Raw genomic sequence first — 19,427 nt, 5'->3', positions numbered from 1 at the left:
TTCTGTGTTTTTTATATATATATATATATATATATATATATATGGATATAATTGTAAACCATTTATCTCTGGGTTAGAAGACAAATCAAGACCTCATCTTGGAATTCGGAAATTGTAAAAAAGAAAAGTTTTGGATGATATGATTCTTTATAAACCAAACAAAGAATTGATCCAAAGAACGTCTTGTTCTCATATCTGGTTGATTACAGCAGCGTTCTGCTTCCTTTGTTTTATTGGTACCATGTTACGACTTGTAATCTGACGCTGCGTTCCTCTGTTTCTTCAACAGTGATTCGAGCGAAGGTGGTGGGAGAGAGCGAGTTGGATACCGGGAATGATATCTATGGGAACCCAATCAAGAGGATCCAGTATGAGGTCAAACAGATCAAGGTAAGAAGACACTGATCTGAGTATCGAACAGATGTTGCCTCCTTCACTCTGACCTTTGACCCACTCGCTGTTTTTTTGTTGTTGCAGATGTTCAAGGGTCCTACCCAGGACATCGATGCCATCTTCACTGCTCCTATGTCTGCTGTCTGTGGCGTCACCCTGGATGTCGCCGGCAAGAAGGAGTACCTGATCTCAGGTGGGTACCACTGGTGAGATGTCTTTAATCCGTACACAAACAGAAATGAGCGTTTGTACAGATAAAACAAACATATGACACGTTAATGAGTGATCTATTTAAGGTTATTTATTGGTAGTTTTTTGTCACCTTTTAGATGAAGCCGGACTAGCTGTTTCCCAATTATTGTCTTTATGCTAAGCTAACATCTCCTTGCTGTAGATCTCTCTGGCTCCAGAAACTCCCAGCAAGAAGGCATAAAGGTCAAAAATAGGTCAAATTCAAAATAACACTTTTAAATGTGTTAGTGTAGGCCAGGGGTGCCCACACTTTTTCAGCTTGGGAGCTACTTTTAAAATGACCAAGCCCAAATGATCTACCTGCACAATCTGTGTCGTGAGCAGGGGGTGCTAGTGGACTAAACGGCGGGTAAACTGTGACACGCTTACACTAATTGCACTAATAAGCGTATAATAGTGCGCCGCATTTGCGCTTCAGATGAGGAGGTGAGGCCCCCTCATAACTGCATGAACCCGTATGGCACAATACAACTCAGACTGGCTTACCAGTACGTCAAAAAAGTGGCAAATGCCATAATAAGGATGGATGGATAGGCTAACTTTTCTTTTCTTTTTTTTCAATGCCATGTGATCTACCCCTGGTGTAGGCTCTCATAACTTCTTATGGGCTATTATTGTTAGCTAAGTTTCAACCCTCAAACGAAAAGTGAAATAATAAGAAGACAGACAGATAATCAGATTCAGACCTCCAGGTGTTCACAGCAGACAACCTGGGTAACTGTTTATGTAATTATGGGTAATGATAAGCTGCTGACTAAACCCTGTGGAGACTGGGAGTGACCTTGTCTGCCGTGCTTGAGTTCCTGAGAGATGTACATTTAACTACTTTTTATCTTATCCTTGAGGGGATGAGGACCATGAGATAAAAATAAAGTACTTCACTCTACAACAGTACAACCTGAAGGGAGCATTTTGTTAGTGCTCTGGATGTATTGTGTCCATGAGCTTTTATTTAAAGTTACTTTCACAGATGCAATCTTAAACTTTAAGGCTCCTTAAACTCCAGTGTGATAAATTGTACAAGCCACTTATGTCATTTTTCCAGACGGATTGTTTAGATCGTGTGAAGTGGGCTTATATGAGGTGCTAGTGATACTGTAGGGCAGCAAAACTTTGTACGGTAACCTTAAAGGCCCATATAAAAAAAATCAATATCAGTGTCAGTTATTTATTGTGTGATTTAGATGTTTAAAAGGGTAGGTTTTTGATTCACCGAAAGTCAAACAAAAAACAAATAGATTTTGGCACTGTCTTCGAAGAGAGCACAGATAATGGCTGCAGTGACCCGTGGAAAAGGGCTGTCAGGCAATAACGTCAAGTGGTCAACATATTTCAAACCTAGAGTACACATGAACTGGTGGCTTAAATATGTTTTTCTTCTGTCCGTACTGTCTACAGCAGTGCATCGCTTAGTTTGATATCAATCGACTTATCCAACCACCACCAGAGTTATGAGCATTTTTCTGAAAATGTCAAACTATTCCCTTAATGTTTTATCCACTGGAACTGGCTAATATTGTGACAGAAAGCAGCAGAAGGAGACCTAGTACAGCAAATAGAGCATCGTGCCATGCGTGCTCTGGTTTCCCCATCGCAGACAGATGGACCCGCAAACACTGGGCCCTAATTACAGAGAGTTGTAAAAGGAGGAACTGCTGAAGCCAGCGTTTCCTCTCTCTCTCTCTCTCTCTCTCAGACTGCAGGACTTGAGCAGTGGGAAGTGGGACAGCGTTAACTTTCTGCAGACTGCGGCATCTTTTAAAACCATTCATCCTCTTTCCAGCTTTAAGGGTTAACACAGTTGGAAGAGTGCCAGTGAAACGTGAGTCAGTGCTGCAAAGACAGAAAACCTGTTGGGAGTTGCTCTGCAGACGTATTGCGGTGAAGTGAGGAGAACGCAGCCTCAGCAGATCTGTAAACTCAAGTTGAAGTGTATTCTTGTTTTGACTGGCGCCACTTGTGCATGAAGCAGAAACGCCGGCTTCTCTGTGTTGATGCCTGCAGGCACAGATTGGATCGGTTTTACCTGGGAACCTGTTGCCTGACACTAGTTTGACCTTAAGTCAAATTAAAGCATTTATATGATGCTTGTATGATCTTGTTAGGATTGACTTTTTTTGTAATTGAGATGGTTGATCAAAGTCTTGCTCTTTTGGCAGGCAAGTCCGAGGCCAACGGGCGCATGCATGTGACCCTGTGTGATTACATCATGCCCTGGGACTCCTTGAGCAGCACCCAGAAGAAGGGCCTGACCCAGCGCTACCAGATGGGCTGTGAATGCAAGGTAAGGCGGTGGAGGAATGCTGTGTATGCATGCTTTAACTCCCTGAGACCCACCCGCTAGTCAAGATAGTGAGGATGATATTTATTCAGCTAAATACTACCTACTTTTAATTACTGCAGTGTTGTCCTGTGAAATGCTAGGGCTTAGGTAGGCAAGGTGCAGCATGGGAATGGCAGACTGTGCCACTTTTGAATAAATAATACAGAGAGATAACTACTGGATTTATACCCATTTATGGGCTATGGCAGAAAAGAAAAAAAAATAGAGAAAGTTACAAATTATAATAAGAGTTACATAAAACAAAAATAACAATTTGAGTTAAAAAATAAACTTTATTAACATAATTGCAGATAAAAATCCAAAGTGAAGTTCACAGCGTTGTGATGTGATGAATAGCAGCTATTATAATTAAATAATTTGATATAGTGTATACTTTAACTTTTTAAATATACTATACTGTTATTGTGGTTTCAAATAATACCCCACCCTAACTGTAAATATAAATGACAACCGCACCAGAAGTTGACTTAACATGACTCCACAGACTTTGCACACAGTTTACTGAGAATGTCCTGTGTCTGCAGATTGTGCGCTGTCCTTCTCTGCCCTGCGAGATCTCGGCTCCTGAAGAGTGTCTGTGGACGGACATGATGATCGAGAAGCAGGTGCACGGACGCCAGGCCAACCACTACGCCTGCGTGAAGCGGGCGGACGGCTCCTGCTCCTGGTACCGCGGCATTGCGTCGCCCAAGAAGGAGTTCCTGGACGCCGACGACCCTTAGTCACGAGGCAGGCCTGACTGCCCACTGTCTGGAAAATAAATGTAAACGATTCCATTGATATTCAAGATAACAACATCATATTTTTGATTAAAAAAGGCAAAGCTAACGTGTCTAATATTACCTGCCGGTCTGAAAACAACCTTCAGCCTCTCTCTGTATTTGTTGTCCGTTAGCATTCCAGTCAGAGAAAGCGACCTCGGCATTGCTCATTTTGAACTGAAGAGGTTTCGGAGGTTCTTCTCAGACACAGCACTTCTTTAATAACAAATAAAATGGCATCATGAGACATAGACTGGTCAAGTGATGATGTAACTTCCTCCTGAGGCTGGCGTCAGGAGGACATAAATTCTCGGTGAGACAGAGCACTTCCTGCCCCGCAAAGCGCTTTAACAGCTCTCCACCAATCAGACGATCATTTGTTTCCCATCGTGTTTCTACTTTTATTACCTCATTCTCCATTTTTATTCCAAAGCCAAATTCCAAGTTGCCTTTTTTTTTAAATGATTGTCTCGCTCTCTCACTATTAGTTTCTCTCTCGTCTTCTCTGCTGGTACACCCACGACACGGTTTTCTTTTAAAAGAACATCTAGCATGGCTTTTCTGGTTTCATTAGGTGAAACATCTTTTCTTGTGGTGATTTTAAGTCTGCGATCTTCACAGGCCTCACTGGACCAGTCTATGCGGTGCAAAGATCAGCTCTCTAAATTAAAAAAAACCTGCTTCCCGCCCAGCAGTCCAATCAAAAATATCCTACATTTCACATCTTCATTCCTCTTCATTCTTACCCCCATTTTGTAGCCGTACAGTACTCATGCATATACTAGTTGTATTGTTACTTGATGATTATTATTTACTGCATTAGAACTAGATTTGCACTTTTTTGAGGTTCAAGTACAAGAGCCTAAACACTCTGATGTGACATTTATCATAGTTCGCCCCGACCGACAGATCCACCTCAGGTGCAGATATCTCCTATTTTGAGTGCTTTTGGTGATCTACATTCACTTATTCTTCCTATGTTTGTCATCAGATCAAATTGAAGAAAAACTAAAAAAGTGGCGCCTGAGAGGTTGGGATAAAAGGGATCTTTTTGCAGGTTTAATGTGTGAAAGAGAAACAAAAAGAGCTTTGTTGGATGTTATTTCAGTGTCTTTGTACTATCTGTTGATTGTAAATGCCAACAGCAGTTTCATGATTTGCCAATATATTCTCGCAGATGGTTTATTTCATGAGTAATAAGGTATTAACATGCTTACTGTTAGCTTTCCTGCTCTTTCCAGTAATTAATGAAAGCTTTACCGCTGTCATAGAAAGCAAGTTATCAATCCAAGTTTACAGTGCTGTTTTATACACCTTAAGCTATCAAAAAAAACTATCTATGGAGTATTAGAGGCATAATTTAAAAGTAAACTCTTTCCATTTGCATTACTTTGTATTTTTTCAGTGTTATTATTATACCTGTCATGATTTTTGTGTGTTTTCGCTGTCTTTTGTCTATGATGTCTTTAGCTGTAATGTCGAGGTGAGAAGGTCCTCTTGCGCTGGAGTAACGTGAGAGTGAGAGAGATTAACCGTTTTTGGAGAGGTGTAGAGAAATGAGAAATGGGTACCTTGTGTTAATAGAGGACTGTGCATGTGTTTGATGCTTTGTGTAAGTCCAGGCGAAGGACAAAATATTCAGTATTATCAAATAAAAATCATGTTTGAAAGAATGAATGTCACCTGTGTGAGTCTTTTCGAGTGTTGAGGGGATGCAGGTGTGTGGGCCCAAAGGCCGTAAACATTTGTTATACTTTTGCTTTGTGCTGTTAATGAAACAGACAAATGGCGCTGTCCTGTTAGTGAAGATTGACAAAGGGGACGTGATGAAATACAAAAGTTAGTGGAGGAAGGGTGTGGTGAAATGAAAACTGACATTTTGAGGTAAAAACTGATGCAATTGAATAACAAGAATTATTTGTGTGTTTTTTTTTTACAGGATAGGTTAGAGATACATTGTAGTTATGGAAGATAATGGTATTTAATAGCTACCCCAGAAACAGGGTTTAAACTGGGACAGTTAAAACCGTAAGGAAGAAAATGTCAATAATTCTCATTATTTTCAATCTTGATAGTTTCTCTGTCATGTAACAGTTTAGTTCTTAAGCGCTCTTTGTCACCTTGCTAGCACCTCTGTGATGCACTACTTTGAATAGCGGGCCTTATGCTAAATGCTAACGTGTTCCTTTATGCTATGCTAACATCGGAATGCTAATATACTCACAAAGGCTAACCTATTGTTGGATAGCAGACATAATGTTTACCATTCCAATTGCCGGTTATTTTGCTGATTTAGTTAGCTAGCTACGTTTTTGTGAGAAAAAGAAGCAGAATAAAATGTAATTTATATAGTAGGCCATGGCTGAGTTTTAAATAACCAGAATATTAAATTATTTCATGGTAAAGGATTTAGATTTTCTGTGTGGTTATTCATATGATAAGTATCATGATTCATTACATTTATTGACTTAAAATCCTAGTTGCTTTTTTCAACACACTGAGATTAACCTCCAAATATGTATAATGTAGCCAACCTTGATTACAAATGTTAAGCATTCAAACTTGGCCTTCATTTGATGGCTGTTCCTTTCCCTTGGAGGTTGTCAGCGTGTGAGCGGACCGAGCGGACACACTTCTGAGTGCAGAGGCTGCGAGAAGGGCAGACAAATGCTCTTAAAGAGACGTGGTAATCGACTCAACTAGGAAAATATTTGAGCAATGTGCATGCAGAGCTCAGCTCGGGCACTGCAGCCATCTCTGTTCATTCTCTCAATAATGTCAAACAGGATTGTATGTAAGAATCTTCAAGTGTCAGAGGGGATTTCATTTTTCTTACACTCAGAGGTCACTGTTTCTGAGAGAGGGTGTGAGTTCATTATACATATTTTGAATTGTATCTACTGTATATATGGACTGATTCTGTCTCATCTCATAAATAGTTTTGTTTGACTTCCCCATTTCTGTTTGAAATCCGGTTGGGTAACGCCTGATTAAATGAGGTGGGGGTAAATTGTTGCATCCTCTGATGTGCAATCCTTGTTACATAAGAGGAAGGAAGAGACAAATTGTAACTTCCGGTCCAAACAAACACAAGTAAACGAGAAGGAATGAATTGCTCTTTTCGAGTATCATGTTGCATTTGGGTTGAAACATACGAGTAGGACTATCAAGATAACTTGATGGGAAGTGTTTATGAACCTCTAACAAATAATTTAGTGGGAATGCTGATACAGCATTCCAACTATATGTTATGCTACGCACAAAAAGTTTATTATTATTATTCCGCCGATTTATTTTGGCCCTCTTCTCCTCCCGCATTCCACATCACAGAAACTCCGTTCAAACATCAAAACGTTCAGCTCGGTCGGGAATCGATGGCAATTACTTTTCTCATTCATAACTTTCATAATTCCAGAAATACATCCATAGACTGTAGGATACATCCCATAATACATCACATTTTTAACCGAAGATCAAGAGAAGAGAGAAAGAAGAGAGAGATGGCGATCAAGAGAAGAGAGAGAGTAATGTAACCTCCTAATGTAATGTATAACTCCTATGAAAATGTTCAAAAAGTGCTCAAACTGTGTGCTAACAGTCCAGCCGTGAAGACATCTAAGGGACAGTTTTGAGATTTCTTCAAATGCCGTTGCCATGGCAACACAATGCTCGCCATAAAACACGGTTCTCTCATAACTTCAGTGAAAATGCTCCAAACGGCCCAAAACTTCATAGGTTTGTTAACGATGCAGCCATCCACACATCAAAGCATATTATGGGCTGTCATCAAATGCCGTTGCCATGGCGACAGATCACTCGCCATGAAACACGATGTCGCTGTAAGTCCAATGGACATGGTCCAATCGTCCCCCAATCTTCACTTGCATATCACTGGTCCATGCCTCAACAGCTCTACGCCAAATCTGAGATCTCACCATATGCCGTTTCCATGTAAACGTATCACTCGCCATAAACGACGATGTCGCTATAACTCCTATGAAAATGTTCAAAAAGTGCTCAAACTTCACATGTGTGCTAACAGTCCAGCCTTGAAGACATCTACGGGACATGCCGTTGCCATGGCAACACAATGCCTGCCATGAAACCCGATTTTCTCATAACTTCAGTGAAAATGCTCCAAATGGCCCAAAACTTCACAGGTTTGGTAACGATGCAGCCATCAACGCATCTAAGCGTATTATGGGATGTCATCAAATGCCGTTGGCATGGCGACAGATCATTCACCATCAAGTTAGTTCAAAAGTTTGCAGTTCAAATATTCTGCTGCTTTTCCAAGCCTTTTTGCTTTCTTTTCTTCTCTCATCCAACATTCAAGCCCCCAGTGTTCATGTATCATTTCAATCTAAATTCTTCACTTTCTTCTTACACATTACATTTCAGCATAGCAGTTTAGTGTCAGCTTTTCAGCATAAAGCATTCCCACAGGCAATTTCTTCAGGAATTGCATTCTCTAGTTGATTATTTAAATCCATATCTATTTCTTTACATGTTTTAGTCAAAATGTTAACATGAAGCTATAGGCTTTTAAGGATACCATTTTGACGTAGTATGTACTCAGTTTTATGCTACTTTATAATTTTTACACACTCAATAATCAGATGATATAGTGTATTTCATATATTGCCTAAATTAGATTTGACATTTAACTTGTTGTTCTGTTATTCATTTCTATTCTATTTTAATTTACCACCTTCACTTGTATATTTCTATTTCTACATGTCAAACCTTTATATACTAATTCCACCACTGGAAAAAAGTATAAAACATATTTTTTCAATAAACAATTAATGCAACTGATTTTAACTGATATAATTAACATCATATACATTTAAAAGTAAGCTGCAAGTAATATTGCATACATTCACATACACACATTGTCCCTTGTAGCTGTGATGCCTCCCGGTGGCCACCAGAGGACACAGCAGACTCTCCTTCTCTTCTACTGCTCTGATTAATGTAGCTCATCTATGTGACTCCAAAAAGTATACATATACAGGAAAATAGAATTAATGAAATCACATGAACCAAAGCAAAATTAATCGTATTATTAAAGTACAACTATTAATCCATTCCCAATTATATTACTCTTTTGTATATGTTAAAGGTAGTGAGTTATATCATTATCCTTAACATTACAGCATAATTTATTTGATGGTTTAATTTTGTATTATGAATCAGAATCTGCAAAGTATCTATAACTAAACATATTGAATAAATGTTAAAAACGTATGCAATATATTCCTTTGAGATGCATACATGTATAAAATGGCATAAAACAGAAATACTCAAATACCTCAACATTATAGTTACGTAAATGTGAAACTCTCCATCACTGCATAATACACAATATGAAATAAAAAATGAAATAATTGAAGAAGAAGAAAGTAACCTATGCAATGCCTTACTAAAGAGAGTGTTGACATATTTGACTGGTAAAACCCATTGATCATCCATACTATCGTGTTAACACCCCCATGTTTGCTTTCAGAGGAACACAGTCATTCTTGAATCATGTCAGCTGTCAGAGAAAGAACCGCCCAAAACAATTTCCAGATAAAATAAGCACAACTTGCCTCATTCAAACTCATCATGTGGATCATGCAGCAGCTGGAACACTCTGCCCCTCCATGTGAGGTCGGCCCAGACCCTAGGGTTTTTAAAAAAAAAAAGACTCACTTCTTCTCCCTGGCCTTCTAGTCAGAGTGGAGTACGACTCCTGACATTTCCCTGTGTTTGATTTTTACATTTGCTGTTGTAATTTATTGTCTTCTGTTTGCTATCGCAGTAAAGTGTTTTTATTACATGTAAAGTACTTTGGCTCGACCAAAAATCGTTTTTAAAATGTGTTATAGAAATAAAACTTGATTTGATTTTGATTTGATCATGTGAATGCAACATTTGCAAAAGCAGAGCCGATGATAAACGAAAACAACAAGTGCAGAAAAACCTACTGCAAGATGTTTCTGAGACATTCAGAGACGATGGCTTTGCCTTATGATGATGTTTTTACCTCTGTCCTTTGCAACATAGAATAAGAATGAAATGAATAGTATTAATCTAGGGGAATCACAGAACAATTTAGATATTCAGGCCAATCTGGAAGTTTAAACTTGATAAAATTCTGATAATATTTGACATTCTTAAGAATTTAAGTTCTGATTTTCGACCTTGCCTTTTATCTCTACATTCCTCTATCCAGACTCCTCTATCCATGCTTGACATACCCCCCCCCTGTGATCACATTTAGACATTTAGACATTCACATTTGTGGTTTTTTGATTAGTTTTGTAACTATATTATCTTTAGTTAACTACATATTTATGCTTTCGATTACATAAAGTAAGCATGTCAAATTCATGAACATTTTCCACCTAATTTAATTATGTAAGTTCAATATACCGGATCAATTTTTTTTCTCCAATATTTTCTGATAAATACACTTTTTATTACTTTTTTAAAATCAAATATTCACAAAGACCTCCGTTTGGGATCTAGTCAAAAATAAGTGTAACTTGATTTTTGGCATTCATGTTATACAAAGCATATTTACATGGTGCATACCTGTAAGTTTGTTTGTTGATTTTAAATATTTCAGTTGCATGTTACTTACTTTTGAAAAGCATAATTGACCTTTTTGAGTGAGAAACCACTAACCCCTATTAGTTATACCACTAAAGCTGTACATTTAATACAATGAACATACACAATACATTCAAAAACTGCTCCTCTTAGTTTTAAAATGAGCAAGAAGAGGTAAATGATTGGGTTTCTTGAGGAGCAAGAGAGATGATTTCCATTTCTCACATGCTGGGCTTATTTTTTCGTTGTCGTGGTAACCAGGTGCATTTAAGGGAGTTTGCTCTGAGAGATGAAGTGTATTAAGGTTGAGTGTATCTTAGAAAAGTAGACCTATGTTTCCTTTGTATGCTTGAATCAGGAGACATAAAGATTGAAAAGAAACAAAATAATGTTATGTAATGTAAACGAGCATCTGAAAAGGATGTTTTAACTTTTAGGATTTGATTTCATATTGTTGGACTCATATCCCTTTATCCTCTTTAAAGGTTACATTAGTGCATCATTTGGGCACAAAACATATTATATTTATATGTCACTGTGAAGCATTGTGCATCCACTGGTAAATAATTTAATATAATGTACGTTTCATTTTTTATAATATTTTCATTGTATTTATTTATGTTTATTTCTTTTGAGCAACACTTTTTCTATGTATATGTTATTCACCACTACACCATAGCAAATTCCTTGATGCCGCTCCCTCTCTCTGCTTCTACTTTATGCAAATTACATTAAAGTTCATTGAAGCTGCTTACATCGCACCACCTACTCTTTCTCTGTTTTTCAGTACCACCTGCCACCTGCCAGATAAATACTGTATTTTGGGAGTCTGCAATCATACAAAGCCACAAAATGCTGCCTCAGTTGAACAGAAGAAATATTCCCGGTTGTCAGGAGGTCAACATAAAGAGGTCAGCTCTACAGAGAGGCGAGAGGAAAGGAGATAATCAAAGACTCAAATAGATTTAATGAGCAAAGGAGATAAATGGATTGAAGTTGATAGCAAATGTAGTACTATAATGGAGAAAATCAAGGAGTCAGGAAGTATCTTGCGAAATCAAACTGAAGCCTAAAGCGCAGTGATATCACACTTACACCTAAAATAGTAGCACTGCTCCTTAATGGCAGATGCATTGTATAAATAACTGATGTAAAGCAGCTCCAACCACTGCTGGTATTTTCACACATTGTTAACTGATAGGAACCCCCTTTCAATCTGTGATGAAGTCATTATAATGCAGTCTATACTTCTACTGTTACTTAAAGAGTTACTTTGTGTAATGCTATCTTGATTTTACACCCAATTAAGTGAACGATAAATCAAGAATCTTTACTTCTTCCACAATAAAGTCCATCATTTTATTCGACTGTTAAGCCCTTTATAGTTGTTTTTTATACTCTAAGTAACATATTATCATATATCTTCTACCACTAGTGTGCAACATAATGTATGTGTGTACATGTGTGTGTGTTTTCTCAGCTCTGACTAAACTAATCTGGGCTCTGATGTGTGTGTGTGTGTGTGTGGGTGTCAAACAGGAGGTATACGTGTGCATGTGTGTGTACATTTTGTCACCACTTCTAAGAATACATCAACAACAACTGTTCAAAGTGACACAGCAGTGGGTGTGTGTCTATATATACAATATATGTGTCCTTTTATGTGAGGAAAGCATTATGTGTGGAGAGTGTGAGGCTGGATTCCGGAGTGAGGTCAAGTGTGTGAACAGGAGGGAGGAGAGAGAGTGAGAGTGTGTTTTTTTTATTCTGGGAGTCTGTCAGAGTCTGGTGGCAGTCGGGAGGTAAAACACTAAAAACTCGGCTTATTAAGGAGTTTCTCGCCGTCAGAGGCCAGAGCTTGAACCTTACAGTTAAGTGTGACGCCGACTTAAGAGGGGAGTAAGGCACAAAGATGCTGAGAGGATACCGTTAGACATAAACGCTGTTTTTGTCACAAACTCTTGGATTCACCCTGTGTGGTGATGGGGACGGTGAGTGAGCTGTGTGCCTCCAGCTTCCAGGCATTTCTCTGCCCTTCAGTACGACCTGCTGCAGCCACAGGTGAGAGTTTTCTGAGGAAACACATGTATTTTTTATGTTATCTTAGAAAACAAGTAAGTGTTGTTTCACATATGGACGATTCTTGATAAATAAACCTTTAGTTTGAGCTGATCTTTCTTAATTCTTTATTTTTCTGAGTTTAATAATAGAGATGCAGCCATTAGTCAGCAACTTGGCATTTCATTCATCAGTCATTATTTTTAAAGTAATTTTTCATTCAAGAAGCCTCTGAAATATAGAGAACCCTGTCTTACAGTATATCATATTTAACTGAATATCTATGGGTTTTTGACAAACAAAACAAGACATGAAAACATCACCTTGGACTTTGAGAAACTGGTGTGGACATTTTTCACTATTTTCTGACATTTTATAGACCAAATAATTAATCTTTATCAATAAGTTGTCATGATTGTTATCATCACGGCTTTGCTGGTTAAATTATCCTTTCATGTGACTCCTAAAAGCTTAGAAATAATGCACAAGCAGAGCCAGACTGGCACAAAGTGCTATCAGTGTTCAGTTGCCGTGGTGATTCTCTGTGGTTATCAAGACACACAGAGCTCTGTAATGTGTGTGTGTGTATGTGTGTGTCGGTGTGTGTGCCATTATGCTGTTTCTGACATTTCTGTATTCATGTAGATACAAGTCAGACAAACTGCGTGTGTGTGTGTGTGTGTGTGTGTGTGTGTGTGTGTGTGTCTGTGTGTCTGTGATGGTGGGTTGGATTTGAAAACATGACGCACAGCCATCACCCAGGACCCTCCTCTCCAGTGGGTGCTTGAGTGACATAATCTCCATCCCTGCCCACTGTGCAGGTGCTACTGTAACCAACCTGCTCTCTCAAAAGCTATTCTCACACCGTGAACGCAGCGCGGTCGTGCACACAAAGGTATAGTTTCCACTCGTCATGGCTTTTATGATTTTCAATCTGGACTTCCCCATCTTATTTCCTCTGCTACTTTCCTTTTATCAAGCCTTGAGGCCTCTGATACAAGATTTCACATAAATGCTTTAATTGTGAAGTAGATTTACACAATATGTTCCACTGTAGCTTCTGTTGAATTGTAATATCATCATTCTTTTCACATTGTTATAACTTTTGTGAATAATGGTTATACTTAAAGAATGAGTGTTATAATAACAAAATCAATTGTATTTTTTTCTATTTTTTTCTATTATTGTTATTATCCAAATTATCCTATTAAAAAAAAAAAAGGAAAAATGTGTCCCTCCACTTCAATACAATGGACATGATTGAGATTTTATTTGAGATTTTTTTTTAATAACAGCAGCTTTTCTCTCCATGAGCAGTGCCCCTGTTATCCGATTAGTTTTCAAATCACAGTTAACAGTTTCCAAATAAATACTCCTCATGAAAACTGTTCACTGTCCCTGCCCCTCCTCAGCATATCCTGCTTTTGGTGTGTCCAAACGCTGCATAAAGCACTGATTCAAGCGCACAGCTGCAACCCTTTCCTCTGTCCTTCCCTACATCCTCTCCCTTCCTAGCACAAACCACCCATCCTCTGATATCAAGCCTGCTTCCTCAGTCTTCACACCCTCTTGTATAAATAAATATGTCTCTCACTATCAGCAGTTGGGGGAATATTACTTTAAAGCTTAGTATGTTTTACTTGTTACTTGTTAAATTGTGTATCCTTCTCCTTCTTGAATGAAAGCCCTTCTTCACTAGAACATGTATAACTATCTCCAGGGCAAAACATAATAAAACGGAATCTGTGAGCAATGTATGCAGCTGCACTCATAGGGATACCCACTGTACACAAACACATGTAAAAATACAAACATTTACGCATGCAAAACGCATTTCCTCTTTTCATTTCTCCTTTTCTCTACACAGGAAACTGCTTCAGTCACAGAATAAAAATAGTTTAAATATCAGAATGACACACAATATGAAATAGTAATGCATCCACTAAAGACAAAATAATGATTTATAATAGTGAGTCAAACTTGGGACAGTCATTTACTGGCTCAATACTATATATTAAGACTTAGTATCTCCTACCTCATCCAAACACAGTAAATTGTGATTTTGACGATTTACACATTTCTTATTATTTTGTCAAGATTACGACTTTAAATGCCATTAAAAGTAATGTAGGTAAAAACTAATTATAGTAAGTTATTGAGTTAAAAAGGAGTTATAACTTTATTTTTCTTTCTTTTCATATCTTATTTGAAATAATAAAATATCATGTAATATAATTTAATGTAATTAGAAAAAGAAAAATACATCATAATTCTGAATTTAAGTTAGTCAGACACATAAATTGAGTAGATTTCTGATAGATAGATTTCTGATAGATAGATTTCAGATAGATAGATAGATAGATAGATAGATAGATAGATATTTGTTTCTTTTTTTCTGCTCTCTGATTGGATGCTGCGGTGGAAGCCGCGCCTACGTCATCCTGCCCCAACACCGGCTGTCTGTACAGTTGTCATTAACTGCCAGTGTAACGGTAACCGAGTGAGGAAATACAGACACCCTCGACCTTTAAAGTTGATTTAAAGTGACTGATTTAAGCGCTGTTCTCTAGGCAAGCGTGGAACAAGAGCACAGACATGGTTTTGAATTCTGAAGACGGAGTTGGTAAGTGGGCTTTCGTTGGTTAATGTGAGCTAGCTAACCTAGAGGCTAAACAGGTTAGCTAACTAGCTAACGTAACTTTATTTAACATTGTAACTGAAGTGAACACTTTACGTTACTTTTTGTCTAAGTAAATACCGGGTAATTATTTAAAAAAATTGCATTTACTTTCCTGTCAGCAGAGAGATATCAACAGGTCCTAATTTGACTGATTTGTTAATGCTCTTAGGCAGTCTTTATTAACTGGCACAAGGGATCCATTATTATTAATCTGGATTTAGGCCAGACCTCATGGGGGTTGTACTTATTGTGCAGCACTTTATAGTTCATGTGTCTATAAATACAATCAATGTGCCCATTTGTTGGTTGAAAATAGAGGAATTGCTCTCTGAAATCGGACTTCTCTAATCATTTTCCCAAATTGTGACCAAAGTGTTGGACACAAAAAGGTCAATACAGAGAGGGGAAATGTGCTACCATAACATAACAATGTTTTTTTGGATTATAAATCCTCACAGCTGCACTAATGCTTCCTCTGACAGATTGAGAGCTCCCACGGGAAATGCTCTACAATGAAGTAATTTACAGCTGGGGAAAAGCCTAACAAAACCGATTACCATATGTGATTTAAATTAGGATGACTCATTCTGTTCAGTCAATTGTATGAGATGGACTATCAATAACATACATTGTATCGTCAGGTTGGTAGCTGCTGTTAAATAAGGATCAGAGTTACCAGCAGTATGGATTTATTTTCAGGCATTAATATTATCAATTTTTGTTAGTAACTGTAATACACTTCACCACCCTTGGAGAGCAGTTCAAGTTGTCATATTTAGCGTCACTCCCTCTGTGTTTCAGGGACGTGTTTCTCTTTCTGTGTCAAGGCACAGTTTGTTCTCTCCTGTTCTTTACCCTGGATTTCTTTCTGGCTGTGTGAATGCGATCCGTCACTAGGGAGTTTACCATAACCGCATAACTCTTGATCTGGTTATCCTCGGGGCCGGGAAACCTTGAAATGCACAATTATGGCCTTGTGAACTGAACACTGAAATGGACAAGTATTGCCTTGTGAACAGTAAACACACAGTTAGCTTTCTAGTCATAACTGATTTGCCTTGAGCCCTGGGTCAGCTGCAATCCTGTGGCGGAAACAAAGAGACAACCCAGTGAGGGAGCTGTTGTTGACGTATGTGTGTGTGATCTATTCCAGAAGTAAAGTAGAGAATTAAGGATTTAAGAACGATTCAATCCTGCCAGAACATAGATCGGTTATTTCTTGTTTATGGTGAGTAGGAGATGCAAATCATATATTCCAATCCTCATTTTTTGAGTGAACAGTGTTTCAAAGACGCACAACTGCACCTCCCCACGTCCGTTTCCTCTGGGTGGGACACCAGTGCAGAGACTCTTTGATGCTCTGCTCAGTGAGGGAGGGATTGAGGAGTCTCCATTAAAAAGAATAATCTAAGAATTTTTATATTGTTTCCGCATTCACTCGTTAAATATATTTATTTTATTTTGAAAAATATTTGGCGCATAATAACTTTTCTTTCATATTTTTTTCAAATTATTTATGAGAATTTTCTAATTATTATTTATATTTATTTAAAAAATGAACTATATATATCATATCTTTTTGTATGTATTTTTTTGCACCCTTTTGACTTCATCAGAGGGAGGAGTCAAGATGGGAGGGGGGGAGAGCGATGAGAGTTCAAGGGTTTTCCCCCCTTTCTCTCACACACACACACACGCACTCCCAAACACACTTGTCCTCATCCTCATTTAGCTGCAGGCCTGCTCCCCTCCTCTCCCCTCTGCTGGAATGAGAGCCTGAGGATTAAGGAGCCGGGCGGCTGGACCAGACGAACACAGGATTGAAATTGGGATTGGAGGGCTCGGGCAGGACTGGATTATTGTTGGACTGCAGGAAACAGGCTGTTTGTGCTGGGATTGGTGACACGGGTTGTCTTGTGGACTCTATGAAACAAGCCGCAGTGAGAAACAAACGTGGTTGTCAGCGACACTGGGAGCACGGGGACTATCGAGACTGGCTGTGAAGCTACTCAGCTGCAGACAGACCGACGCTTTCTCTGGTATGAACCTCCGGATTATGACACACATGTGTAGGTGTTCAGACAGCGCGTCATCACAACTTCTGCTACTTTTGATCTATTTTTCAGAAACTTGGGTGAATGAGTGTGCATGCGTGTGTGTTGTCACGTATTCCTTAGAAACACTTATGAGAGCCAGAGACCTTGCCAGAAAAAGACATGTGGTTTTCGTTTTTTTGATGATTTGTTTGTTCTCACTGAGGATGTAGCAGGCTGCATGACATACAGGGTAGAGCGTGGAGAGTCACGAATAGAGTGAACTTTAAGCCTGGATATGTCGGTTGTCCAGAGCAGCTGGTCATCAGAGGCATTGCCACGACAAGGTGTCCCATTACTTGGCAACACCAACACTCTGACCTCCAGACTGTGCACAGCCGCTGGTTTATTTAGTTGTTTATGTCAGAATGTGTGTGTTTGTTTTCTTAGTAGTAGGATGTTGTGGAGAGGAGTAGTTCTATCAGGCGTCATGAAACCATTTTGCTCTTATTTCCTCTCTGAATGAAAAGACAGACAGAGGAAGTGAGTGAATGTCAGTTTCACTGCCTCTGCTGCGTTATTCTCGTCCTCAGGTTTATAATAGGGCAGCTCCGGCCTACTTAAACCTCTCTGTGTGTGTGTGTGTGTGTGTGTGTGTGTGTGTGTGTGTGTGTGTGTGTGTGTGTGTGTGTGTGTATTTCCATTGGATGCTTTTCAATGTTGTGTGTGTGTGTGTGTGTGTGTGTGTGTGTGTGTGTGTGTGTGTGTGTGTGTGTGTGTGAGTGAGTGAGAGAGAGGAGCAAGTGCGTGCGTAACTGTCTGTGTGTTTTCACTATGTAAATAATCATTACAGAATGATTGGATTTGACTTTGTTTACCTCTAACATAATCAGACGTGTCTGCATGTTGGGAGAAGGATTTAAAGAGGTTTACAATATATTCATCATAAATCATTTGTAAAGCTAAAAAATAGGTCAATTAGTTTACTCTTTGCTAGACAGAATGTTAATCTAGATTAGAACAATTTAGATAATGGACAAACATTCTTGCAGTTTATTACATTTAGAAATTAAATCTATTTGGCCAATGAAAACTTGACATATTTCTTTTAGAATTATAATATATCGTTGTAATCACTAAAACCATTTACATTTTACAAAAACAACATGAATGGTCTTTGTTGACACTGAGTAACTTTGTGATGATGGCAATGAGCAGTTTCCTGGAGTCCCTCAGGCTCAGGCAGCAGCAGCAGCACAGCTCAATACGTCCTCCGTGGCTTCTTGCTAGCCTGCAGTAAATACTCTTTCTTTTCTTAAGCTGTTGTCACTGATGAGAAACATGGTGGATACGGACAGTAGTTAACAGTGCAGGGCTTTGATGTTTGCAGATCAGATTCAGTGTAAATATTCTCCATGATTTTCCTTTTTTACGTTGAAATATCTTGAGAAAAAACAGAAGTCACCGTGACTGACAGACTCCCATTTCCCTCCCTCTCTTATCGTTCTGCTGCAGATATCATGTGTGGCCGTAGGCACATGAACTTCTGCTCTATCGAAGTGCACACTTGTTCAGTTGAGGCGGTGTATTACATTTAAAGCGGAATGGACATTTGAGCTTATCAGAAACTTCTATTCTCTTAGATCATATTAAACTCAATGTATTTGTCTTTTGGACTGATGTTCTATACATTTAAAGACATCCTCTCGGACTTTGAGAAACTGTGATGGACATTTTCATTGTTTTCTAAGACTTCATAGAACAAACGAGTAATTGAGAAAATAGTTGGCGCATGAGTTAATTAACAAAACTGTAAATCCCTGCCTTCAAAATGTGCTTTCTTTTAAATAAAGAAACCACAGAAATATGTTGACTTTGCAACAAACTGTTAATAGAGATTGTGTGTTTTCACAACCTGTCATTCAGTTAATACCAAAGCTGACAAAGGTTAAACATATTGAAAGAATGTATTTTTTGCAAAATACAGTCCAAAAAGTACATATGTTCAAATGCCCATGTTTTCTGTCAATAATCTTAAATTGCTAACATATTGAAAAACACCATGACCATGTGTGTACATCAGTATTAAGAGCAAGAGGATGGATTACCCCCCCCCCCCAGTGTCCCGTGACCCCCTCTTTCCTGTAAACCCTTCCGTGAGTTTATGTTTCTAGTTTGATCACAGAATGTGGTGGTGTGTGTCAGCGATTATGTCATTTATGTGACATTACGTGTCGTGTGTAAATCCTTCTGCTCTCTGTAGTCTCAGGGTGACGAGAGACTATATAGATTTCAATTGGGAGCGT

General features: G+C 38.6%; 1 protein-coding gene across 1 annotated transcript; it reads left to right on the top strand.

Moving 5' to 3' along the window:
- Positions 1 to 164: 164 nt before the first annotated feature.
- On the top strand, positions 165 to 5,423 carry LOC104944612 (metalloproteinase inhibitor 2-like; the record flags this gene model as incomplete). The annotated part of the gene is made up of 4 exons (XM_010770175.1): positions 165 to 390; positions 478 to 586; positions 2,805 to 2,929; positions 3,514 to 5,423. Coding segments are annotated over 4 exons (658 nt in total), but the record flags the coding sequence as incomplete, so codon positions are not given.
- Between the last annotated feature and the right edge of the window lie 14,004 nt (positions 5,424 to 19,427).

Source organism: Notothenia coriiceps, unplaced genomic scaffold (genome assembly GCF_000735185.1).
Source record: "Notothenia coriiceps isolate Sejong01 unplaced genomic scaffold, NC01 NC01_scaffold00008488, whole genome shotgun sequence".
Taxonomy (NCBI): domain Eukaryota; kingdom Metazoa; phylum Chordata; class Actinopteri; order Perciformes; family Nototheniidae; genus Notothenia; species Notothenia coriiceps.
The sequence above is the reverse complement of the archived record's forward strand: the minus strand, read 5'-3'. Positions and strand labels throughout refer to the sequence as shown.